Source organism: Sapajus apella, unplaced genomic scaffold (assembly GCF_009761245.1).
Source record: "Sapajus apella isolate SASKATOON/1434 unplaced genomic scaffold, GSC_monkey_1.0 scaffold2, whole genome shotgun sequence".
NCBI lineage: Eukaryota > Metazoa > Chordata > Mammalia > Primates > Cebidae > Sapajus > Sapajus apella.
In genome coordinates, this window is record NW_022436942.1 from 6,547,458 (window position 1) to 6,559,524 (window position 12,067).

At 41.6% G+C, this 12,067-nt stretch overlaps 1 protein-coding gene across 17 annotated transcripts in view; it reads left to right on the forward strand.

Moving 5' to 3' along the window:
• Positions 1 to 10,854: 10,854 nt before the first annotated feature.
• C2CD5 (C2 calcium dependent domain containing 5) overlaps positions 10,855 to 12,067 on the forward strand; it is a 93,693-nt gene continuing 92,480 nt past the window's right edge. For 12 of the 17 annotated variants that reach the window (XM_032287459.1, XM_032287379.1, XM_032287389.1 and 9 more), the window contains exons 1-2: positions 10,855 to 11,325; positions 11,467 to 11,585. In XM_032287459.1, coding sequence (XP_032143350.1) covers positions 11,496 to 11,585 — 90 coding nt within the window. In that variant the 5' untranslated portion in view covers positions 10,855 to 11,325; positions 11,467 to 11,495. The remainder of the gene's footprint in view (positions 11,326 to 11,466; positions 11,586 to 12,067) is intronic. The other 5 variants (XM_032287483.1, XM_032287474.1, XM_032287498.1 and 2 more) reach the window with 1 other exon arrangement.

Here is a 12,067-nt window from a genome sequence, read left to right on the forward strand (position 1 = left end):
ATTCAGACCACAGCGCCTAATTTCACAGTGCAATTTCAGTATGCTGATTCTCAAAGGGAGAAGTCATTACAGAATCACCTGTTTCTCTCCCAGCCTGTACCACACCAACTGTTTAACATTCTGGCATGGTTGACTGGGTGACTTGCTCAGAGTATCATAAGGCTTAATCCAAGGTATTAGCCAGACTGAGTTTTTATGTGGTGGCTCTGGGGAAAAAAAATCTGCTTCCAAATTCAGTGGTACAGTTGGCACAATTCAGTCCCTTGTGGTTGTGGGACTGAGGTCCCTTTTCCTTGCTGACTATCAGCTAGGAATTGTTGTCATCAACTAGAGGCTGCTTCTAGGTCCTATTCCTATGGCCACAATTGCTGATTTATAACACAGATGCTATGCCTAAAAACTTAATAAATATTATAAAATATCCAGGCAAGATTAAAATTTCCCTGATTGTCTCAGAAATGTTCTTACAGTTTGTTAAAATGAGGATCCCATTAGGATTCAAATACTGCCTTTGGTTGAATTATGTCTTAAATCTTTTAAAATATAAAACGTTTATCCAGTTCTTTTTTCTTGCAATGTATTTGTTTAAGAAACAATTTCTTTACAGAATTTTCTTTATTTTAGATCTTCCTGATTGCATTCCAATGGTGTTATTTAACATGCTCCTCTGTCTACGGTATTGTTTATGACACTGGTAAATAGGTATAGAGGTTTGATTCAATTCAGGTTCAATTTTTTTTTTTAAGTAGGAATATGTCATGAGAAGTATTGCATTTGTACTATTGCATCAAATCAAGAGACACGTAAACTTGGTTCTCTTTCTGTGATATCAACAATTAATCATCACTGCTTGAACCCAAGGTTTCATTAGGGGTTGCAGACTGGTGATATTTTAATTTTACCAATTCTTTTTCATTTGTTAACTACAATATTTCCATATAGAAAAACTTTCTCTCATCAACTATTCCCTTAGGTTACCCTGAGGTGCAGTTCTTCCAGGAAAGGCAAGGTAAACACTTGATTCATTCTTTTTGTTGTTTTCTTTTTTGGAATAATGTATTGGTTTCCCAGCATTCTCCAAAGGGAACAATAAGTTTTGTTGGTCATTTCTGTAGCTGTTGTTGTTGTTAATATCATTATGAACTCTAGATTATTGCAAATTTGATGTGTTCCAATTTATTGCAGGTATTGAAAATTGCTCTATCTTTGGCCACTGGGAACATCTTTTATTGGCTCCTGTGTTCCTTTGTTGTGACCCTATTAGTCTTGGATAGATTCCTTGCTTTCCAGTATGACCAACACATTTTGCTCTAGTCTTCCAATTAGCCTTTTCTCTGTTAGATGTTTCTTTGTTATTTTAAGTGGGAAATACTATTTTGAGTAGAGACCACAATCTCAACACTGGGTGAATTTATTGTTATTGCTTGATAAATATTTCTAAGATATTCCCATGAATATAGTTAGAAAAAACTTAAAAAAAAATAAATAAAACATCATGCCTGTAATCTTAGCACTTTGGGAGGCTGAGGCGGAGGATTGCTTGAGCCCAGGAGTTCCCTATCAGCCTAGGTAACATGGTAAGACCCCGTCTCTATGAAAAAAGTTTTAGAAATTAGCGGGGTGTGGTAGTGCATTGTCATTCCAGTTACTTGGAAGGCTGAGCTGGGAGGATCACTTGAGCCCAGAAGGTTGAGGCTACAGTGAGCTGTGATTGCACCACTGTGCTACTGTACAGCCTGGGTGACATGGCAAGACCGGTCTTAAGAGGAAAAAAAAGAGAAAATATATTATAAATTCATACTATTCATAATGTTATTTCTAACTATAAATTAGGATGACTGTATTTATTTAATTTTTATATGGTATCTCTTTTTTTCTAACCCTGAAAATCTTGGTTCTTGATGAGACTGAAATAAGTGTGTGAATACTCTTTCTCTATATATACATATATATATATAATTTCAGAGATATCATACTGGTATTACTAGTGATATGATCACAAAACACAGTTGAAGATTTTTTTTGTAGTTACTTTTGTATTTAGGCTATTTCCCACTAGGAATGTATAGATAAATTCCTATATTTTAAAAGAACTTAAACTAATTCTTTTCTGTGTGGTTAATTTTCCATATATCTACCTTATTTATTCCATTTTGTTTTTAATTAAAATTTTATTTTGGTTTATTTTACTTTATAATGATGTAGAAGTCTGTTCTTGCATTGCTAGAAAGAATTACCTGACACTGAGTAATTTATAAAGAAAAAAGGTTTAATTGGCTCATGGTTATGCAGGCTTTACAGGAAGCATGGCTAGGGAGGCCTTTAGGAAACTTTCAATCATGGCAGAAGGCAAAAAAAAAGGAGGCACGTCTCACATGATCAGAGAAGGAGAAAAAGAGCAAAGGGGTGGGGATGCTACATCCTTTTAAACAACCAGATCTTGTGAGAACTCACTTACTATCAAGAGATCAGCAAGCGGGAAATCTGCCCCTATGATCCAATTCCCTGTCACCAGGCCCCTCCTCCAATACTGGGGATTGCAATTCATTATGAGATTTCGGCAGGGACACAAATCCAAACTGTATCAAATGATATAAATCATGTACATGCTTCCAAAGCTGATACTATCAAACGAGGTACATTCAGAAAAGTTTAGCTTAATTATATTTTTACCCATTCTGTCCTCTTTGTCCCCCATAGGTTATTGTTAATCCTTCATTTAAAAATAATATATGCAAATAGATTTCTCTATATTATTTTCCATTCCTTTCTTAGATAAAAGATGCTTTTTTTTTCTCTAAACATGCTTGTTTTTTAATGTTTACCTAGTAAACCCTAGTGATTATACCACACTCATATGTAGATATTTATTTGATGGCTGTATATTATTCAAATATGCAAAATCACAGTTTATTCAACCAATCTTTTTATGGTAGGCATATGCATTGTTCCTAGTCTTTTGCTATGTCAAAGAATGCTGCCATTAACAGCCCTGTGTACACAACTTTTTGTGTTTGTCCTGGATATTGCCAAATTCTGCTCTATAGGGATTATATCATTTTGCATTCTTAGCAGAAATGTTTGAGGGTATTTCCCCACAGCCTTTTCAACAGAGCATGTTCTCAAACTTTTGGATTTGTGCCTGATATGCAAAAAATTTACAACATTATAACATCAATTTGCATCTTTCTTATTATGGCATCTCTTTACATGATAAAGGACCATTTGACTTTCTTTTTCTGTGAATTATCTGTTTATATTTCTTGTCTATTTTTCAAAAGGATTTTTAGCTCTTTTAGAAGCTCTTTATTAGCCATTTACATATTAATTATTTGTTATATAAGTTCCAAGTATATGAGAGGAACACATTCAACTTTTCATTTCTTCTTCTAGCTATCCAGTTATTTCAACATCAAGGATTAAGAAATGGAATATGGTGGTTTTTATGCAACTGAAATAAGACCAGTGTAGTTGGAATAGGGCAGTTGGAGAGTCATGTGAAATAAAGCTAGTAAAAAGCAGGTAGGGACCACATCATATACAGTCTTATGGTCTACCCTGAAAATTTTGGTTTTTATCTTAATGGCAGTAGACAGCCACTAAAGAGTTTCCAGCTAGGTAGTATGTGTCAGGGAATGTTTAAGCAAACCTCCCTTAGCTGGAGATGGTGGGTTTATTTGCTCAAATAGGAGGCAAGACACTGATGACCTGGTAGCCAAGTCACAAGGGGGAGAAGTAATGACTTAAGTCCCAGGGTTATGTATCTTCAGTATTAAAGATACTAAAGCCCCAATAGCTTTAGTATTAGAAGACATATATTGACTTTTCTCATTCTAATATGTTTCCCGTAAGTATTGCTACTTAAGGTTAAAATTTTAACTTCACCTCATCTGAACTGCAGTAGCTGCCTGTATGTATGGTACCTGTAATGTGTGAAGCTACACCATTCTGTGAGAAGCAACACAACCTATAGCAAATTTAGAAACTTCTTTTGCAGCTGTCTGGAACAAACTGGATAGGTGCCATATCACATGGGCTGTATAGGGACACTAGCCATGGACTCGGCACACTTTTGCTCTACCCATCAATTGCAGTAATTTGTAACTGCCCACTTGTCAGCACTCCTTTAAATAATGCTAGTGCATAGTGAGTTCAGCTGGAGAGCCACGGTATCCTACTCTTCACAGATTTAGCAAATATATCTAGCTTTTCTTTTCAAGGTACATTGGATACGTTATTAGATTGCTCCTCTAACAACGGGGAAAGACTAGAAGTTAACAAGTGGGTTGGGAAATTGTCAATTTAATTAACCTAATTAACTTTACGGTTAGTGCCTCTGTGAAGATAATGACTTATAGGACTATAAAAACTCTAATTATTAGTGCCATCTAATTGGCAAAGGGAAAGGGGTGTGAATAAGAGAAAATATGTAGTGTTGGATTAAAATTTTGAGATTAAAAATTTTTTAAAATCAGGAGTATAACTTGGATCCCTTGAACTGAGATGAACTGGGACCTCCTTCAGTTTGTAGCTAATGTTAAATTAAAATGGAACAATCTAGTACTAGGTGACAAGCTAACACAAGATAGAGAAGCCATAGAGTTTAATTTTTATTTATTTTTTTGAGACAGAGTCTCAGTCTGTTGCCCAGGCTGGAGTACAGTGGTGCAATCTCAGCCCACTTCAGTCTCTGTCTCCTGAGCTCAAGTGATTCTTGTGCCTCAGCCTCCTGAGTGGCTGAGACTATAGGTGTGTGCTACCACTAGGCGTGGTGATTTTTGTATTTTTAGTAGAGATGAGGTTTCCCCATGTTGGCTAGGTTGGTCTCAAACTCCTGATCTCAAGTGATCCACCTGCCATGGTCTCCCTAAGTGCTAGGATTAAAGGAGTGAGCCACTGCGCCTAGCCTAGAATTTAATTTCAAACAAACCCAACAAAGCAAAAATAAAATAAATCCACAGCTGATCGATCTGTTTCTTGAAGTTTTGAACACACAAAACACTTTCTTATAACAAATAGGTCTGACAAGAATAAGGTCTTATTCTAGTAAGAATAATATAAAGGCCTGATTTTTCCTAAAAAATTCTCCTAAAACAGAGAGACAAATGTGCTATATAAAAAGCTGACTTGGGCCACTTTGTGGTGAAAGGATTAGAGAAAAGCAAGAGTGATACCCGTCTTCCAAGTAATAGATAATGGTGGAAAATAGATGAATTTGAACGATCTGCAGGAATTATAAACATAGGGGCTGGGCGCAGTCCCTCATGGGAGTCCTAGGCAGGTGGATCACCTGCAGTCAGGAGTTCAAGACCAGCTTGGCCAATATGGTGAAACCTCATATCTACTAAAAATACAAAAATTAGCCAGGCATGGTGGCACATACCTATAATCCCAGCTACTCAGGAGGCTGAGCCAGGAGAATTTGTTGAATCCTCAAGGAATTCTTGAGTGAGCTGCAGTGAGCCAAGATCACATCATTGCACTCTAGCCTGGGCAACAGAGCGTGACTCTGTCTCAAAACAACCCTCCACCCCCCCCCAAAAAAAACCCCATAGGAATTGGCGATTAATTGGTCACGGGTGAGAAAGAGTCAAAGATAAGTGTCAGTTGAGGCTAGGGTTTCCACAAAGCCCTTATGTAGACATAAATGGAAAACTTGCAGGCTTTGCAGTACTAGCGTGAATAAGCGGAACTTGTCTTGGTGTTGGCACAATAAGGAAGTGTCTGCTGGCCAGGCGTGGTGGCTCATGCCTGTAATCCCAGCACTTTGGGATGCCGAGGCAGGTGGATCATGAGATCAGGAGTTCAAGACCAGATTGGACAACATGGTGAAACCCCGTCTCTATTAAAAAATAAAAAAATAGCTGGGTGTGGTGGCAGGTGCCTGTAATCCCAGCTACTAAGGAGGGTGAGGCAGGAAACTCACTTGAACCTGGGAGGCAGAGGTTACAGTGAGTTGAGATCATGCCATTGCACTTCAGCCTGGGAAACAAGAGCAAAACTCTGTCTCAAAAAAAAAAAAAGCAATGTGTTTATTCTTCCAATTTAGAGAATATTTTATTTGATGTGATCCTTATGCCCATGGTACATTAGATACGTCTTCATGAGATACAAGGGGACTAATAAGGTAATGAGTTTACCTAGACGCCTACTTATCTCACTTTTACTCTTTATGCAGCTGATTTACTGCTTTAATCAAAGCAAAAGTGGGCCACATGGTGGCTCACACCTGCAATCCTAGCACTTTGGGAGGATGAGGCGGGCAGATCACTTGAGCACAGGAGTTCAAGACCAGGCTGGGCAACACAGGGAGCCCTCATCTCTACCAAAATATAAAAATTAGCCATTTGTATGGTGTGTGTGCCTGTAGTCCGAGCTACTCAGGAGGCTGAGGTCGGAAGATCACCTGAGCCTGGGAAGTTGAGGCTGCGGTGAGCTGTGATCTTGCCATTGCACTTCAGCCTGAGTGACAGAGTGAGACCCCCATCTCAAATTAAAAAAAATCAAAGCAAAGTAACTGAACTGAGTCCAAGTTGTCATTTGCATCATTATGTCTGTAATCCCATCGCACCTCCAAACTTAGTGAGTTTCTGGCCTGAGCAACTGACTATGTAGTTGGTGTTGCTGTTGCATGGACCACTAGGACTTTTGTTCTTGTTGTTGTCAGTGTTGTTGTTGTAGTTATGAGGAAGGTAAAGAAAATTAGGACAGTTTTGGACATCTGGACGTTTGAGGTCACTTTGATACTCCAAACGGAAATAGTAACTTGGCAGTTGCATATATGGGTCAAGATCCTAGAAGCAAGTTATAGACTAAAGATAATGATTTGAGAGTCCTTGGCTAAACAGATGGAAACTGAAATTATGAACATGGATGAGATCACCTAGGGAAATAGTACAGTTGGAAGAGAATACAGACAAAAACTGAACCTGAGAAAAACACACATTTAATAGTTAAGGACAGTGAGTAGGCTGAGAAGACAGATGTATATACCAGAATAGGTAAGAGAAGCTTGGTTTCTGAATATCAAGAAGATTATTTTAAGGAGAGTGTGGTCAACAGCATCAAATGCTGAGAGTCATGTAAACGAAAAACTGAAGCCAGGCATGGTGGCATGTGCCTGTAGTCTCAGCAACCTGGGAGGCTGTGGCAGAAGGATTGTGTGAGCCCAGGGGTTTGAGACCAACCTGGGCAACATAGCAAGACCTCATCTCAAAAATAAAAATTTAAAATAAAAAGTGTCTACTGCATTTAGCAACCAGAGGTTATTGATGGCATTAGTGAAAGCTGTTTTTGTAGAGTGGTGGTGGCTAAACCCAGGTATTAATAGTTTTTGGAGAGCTTAGGAAGTGAGGAGAGGGCATCAAGTACTGACAACCAATGAAAACTTTAACCTTGAAGGGATGGGAAAGATTAACAGGAACATTTTAGGAAGCCAGGAAAGAGAGATCCAAGTAATAATAGCATGCATGTTAACTGTTAATTTAATTCCACATGAATTTGATCACATGAAGGGCACAGAGCAAAGAACTGAGAACTGAGAGATGAGTAAGATGCAATCCCTTCCCTCAAAGTGCTCACAGTTTAGTAGGAGAGCGACAGAGGGATGAATAAATAATTATTGCAAGGAAAGTACAATAATAAATGTATTAGACTTGATAGTAGCATAGGTGGGAGTGAAGAGCATGTTTATTAAAAAGGAGAACAGAGAAGATGTAGAGGTGCCTTTTGTAAAAGGCAAAAGATTTATACACTCTGAAGAGAAACCAGAGTATTGACTTTTGAACTGAGTTATGAATTCATATGTGTTTGCTAGGATGACTATCAGAAAGATACTCCAGGAAGAAGGAAAAGCATAATTTATTGGAAAACTACAGGTAATCTTTGAAGAGATGGGTTCTTGGAATCACATTGCCTAGATTTAAATCCTCCCTCTATCATTAGCAGCTTTGTATCCTTGGGTAATTACCACAGCTTTGAAAAGCCACAATTTCCTCATCTATAAAATGAAGGCTAATAATTCCTACCTCAGGATTTTAGGGAGCCTTAAAAGCTGTGAAAACTGAATTCAGTAGTGGGCATGCAGCAAACCATCAATACACATTAACTCTTGTTATTATTAATTTAAAATGCAAAAAGAGAGGCAGGGTATGAAGCTGAAGAAGGTAATCAGGAGTCACATCATGGTAGATTTGTAGGAAAGTTAGCACTGTTCCCAGCATTAATTAAAACAAACGAGAACAATTATTAGGAAACAGTTCAACTGAAGTCAGGCTTAGGTCTACTAAAAATAGTTTTCAGGAAGCATCTTAATTATAATCTCTTGTTGATGAAGCCTAAGGCAACAAGTATGTACAAGTACCTTAAAGTCTACTAATTAGGAGGCTAAGATTGCTAACCTCTAATTGTGCAATTTGCAAATTTTTTTACATTACATTTTGTAATGCGATGTATTATTTTCCATTAATACTGGTGGTGAACTTCATTTTTCTAATATTTTTTCTTTATACATTTCATATTTTTAAAAATCAGTTGGTAATATGGTAATACTTTGATTTCATCACAAAAATGATTTCAACCCTACCACTCAAAACAACAAAAAGCACTGACGACGCTGGGCAAGACGACTCATGCCTGTAATCCCAGCACTTTGTGAGGCCAAGGCAGGAGGATGGCTGGAGCCAAGGTTGAGACCAACCTGGGCAATACAAGGAGACCCCATCTTTACAAAAAATTTAAAAAAACTAGCGGTGCATGGTGGTGTGAGCATGTAGTTCCAGGAACTTGGCAGGCTGAGGTGGGAAGACTGCTTGGACCCAGAAGATTGAGGCTGTGTGAGCTATGATCATGCCACTACACTCCAGTCTGGGCGACAGAGTGAGACCTTGTCTCAACATAAATAAATTAAAGAAAGAAAAAAACAAACAAACCTTGATCACATAGTGTAGCTAACCTTCAGAATGTTGGCAAGGGCATTTTAAGGGTAGAATCAGACTCCAGAAAAAGCTGCAGATGGATCTAAGGAAATTGGCATGGGACCTATGACCCCTATCCCTTTGACATAGTTTGAATTGATAAAGGTTTCCCTAGTCCAAAAAGTAAGCAATTTTTGTTTTAAATTTTTATTTTGAGAAAGTAGTTTTCTCTGTAGGAGTTCAACTTCTCACTTACGTGAACAATATTGCTTCCATAAAAAGAATTTTTGGTTTGAAAAGATAATTTGGGATCACTACTGTTTGGAGTATTTACTATTTTTGAAGGTAAAAAGTTCATGTGGATATCTTCACTTAGGAATGAAATTTTAGCCTTTAGACGGCATAAACTCTGATTTTGTTGATACTAGTTATGTTAATGCTGATTTTGATATTTCGTATGGACTGGTTTATGTTACATCCTATGTGTGTGCCTCAATTTCCCTAACATGGTCTGAGCCTGTAGATTACTCCTCACTTTATCTATAGTCGGGTTAATTCTTTAAGATGTTTAATGCTCTCCGAGTTCATTTCTTGTGGTTGACTATACAGGTATAGATCGACTTACGACCTATGCAACTTACGACCATTCGACTTTATGACCACAATCACTAGCCACTACTTCTCCGCGTCTGGCAGCGCAAACGTTGCCCAGCTGGGCGTATGACAGTGCAGACCAGCTTCCGGCAGCAATACCATCTCCACTTGCACCATTTCAACTGTACATATAGCCTACTCAACTTACGACCAAATCGTATTACGACCGGTCTGCCGGTCCCAATTGTGGTCGTAAGTTGAGCACTAGCTGTACTTTCCAGGGTAGGAGGTCTTGAACTTCTACTACTACTTAGCTCTTATCTTTAAGCTTGCGGATGCTTAATAAGAACACTGAGACAATCTAAGAGTACAGGGCAATTTTTTTTTTTAATTAAAAAACATTTTTTCAGAGACAGGGTTTCGCTCTGTTGCCCAGGTTGGGGTACAGTGGTGGGATGGTAGCTCCCTGCAGCTGCCAACTCCTGGGCTGAAGCAATTCTCCCAGATTCTCCCACCTCCGCTTCTTGGGTAGCTAGGACCACAGGTGCACCACCGGCCCAGCTAACTATACGTTTCTTGTAGAGAAGGGTGGGGGGGGGCGTCTCACTATGTTGCCCAGGCTGGTCTCGAACTCCTCACCTCAATGGATTATCCTGCCTTAGTCTCCTACAGTGCTGTTTGCAGTTCCGAGCCACCATACCCGCCAACACAAACTTCAAGTGGCAAGTATGGATTCCAAGGTGACCTCCTCCCACCCCGCCCACAGTAACATCTGTGACCCAATACACAGATGGGTCACAGATTTTCTATGACCGAATAAAAAATTTCATCAAATAATATTTATTCCACTATCTGAGATGTGCCTGGTATCTCTATTTCTTTCTTTTCTTTTCTTTTTTTGGAGACAGAGTCTCGTTCTGTCTCCAGCCTGGAATACAGTGTCACGATCCCGGCTCACTGCAACCTCCGCATCCCAGGTTCAAGGGATTCTCCTGCAACAGCCTCCTGAGTAGCTGGGATTACAGGCACTCGCCACAACGCCCAGCAAATTTTGTATTTTTAGTAGAGACAGTGTTTCCCATATTATTCAGGCTGGTCTTGAACTCCTGACGTCAGGTGATCCGCCCACCTTGGTTGGCCTCCCAAAGTGTTGGGATTACAGGCGTGAGCCACTGCGCCCGGCCATCTAACTGTACTTCATAGAAAACTGAAACCACAACACGCACCTGTACTCCTTCCAGGTAGAAACCAACTAAATTAGTTTCACGAATCACTAAACGGGAGGCTAAAGCCTACTGAAAACGCTCTTCGCGGCTGCTCCAAGGGTACAGCCCATCCGAAATGCGGGACTTACAGCTGCGAAGGCCGAGGCCGGAGGCTAAGTCAAAGAGCAGCACTCGCGCTTGGGCCCGGGAAAATGGAGCGTTAGCTTACAGGGAAGCAGCGTCTCACCCACCTACAGCCCCGACTCGGTGGATGATGCAGGACTCAGCCCATTTCCCTGCCCTCCAGCTTTCACAAAGTCAGCCCCGCCCCCTTATCTTTCCCCAGAGAGTTTAGTTTCGCCTCCGCTAAGTGGGCAGAGCGCCGAACGATCGATGCTTTCCTCCCCGCCCCGAGATCCGCCATTTTTGAGGGCGGGGGAGGAGAAACGAGCCGGAGCAGCTGAGGCTCAACTGGATGCTGACTGAGTTTTGCCTCTCGTCCCAGCCCTGTGGGGCCGAGGCGGAAGAACCTATCAAAGCCCTTCCTCCCGCCGCCTCTCCGGAATGAGGTGTCAGCGCCCGTGCGGGACAGCCCCCTTCCTCCTGCGAGAGTGAGTGGCGACCTGCGGCTCCCCTGCCAGGCGCCCGCGCGCGCCCCCGCGCGTCCCTTCGCTGTCAGTTACCCCGCGCGCCTCCCCCCCGTCTCCCGCCAGCTCTGCGCTCGGCGCAGACTCGTTTGTTTGTTTCTGCAGGAACCCAAGAGGAGGCCGAAACCGAGACCATGCCTGGGAAGCTGAAGGTGAAAATCGTGGCCGGGCGCCATTTGCCAGTGATGGACCGTGCTAGTGACCTGACTGATGCCTTCGTGGAGGTTGGTGCTGGGTCCTGCCCCTCAAAACACAGGGAGCGCCAAGCCCTCTGAAGGATCTACCCACCTCGCCCCCAGCCCCTCAGCCCGTTCCCTTCTCGACTGCCCTTCCGTCGGCCGTGGTTGCCCAGCTCTCCCACGAGGGATGACCGCGGAGACCTCAGCGCGTGCGATGGATGCACGGCTCATAGGCGTCCGCGGCACATCCCGTTGCGCGGGGAGGCCCGTACTGTTCTGCATGCCGGGGTAACCCTGATGTCAGGACTCATTAACAGGCCACCTGCCACTCAGGAGATCCCAAGGCGTGGCCGCGCAGCCACACACACCCCCCTCCCCCCCCACACACTGACTCCGGGTTGACTCTGATGTCAGGACTTACAGGCCACCTGGCACTCAGGAGATCCCAAGGTGTGGCCCCGCAGCCACCAAAACATGCACACACCCACACACACCCCTTGGGATGGGTGGCCAGATTGGTGGACATC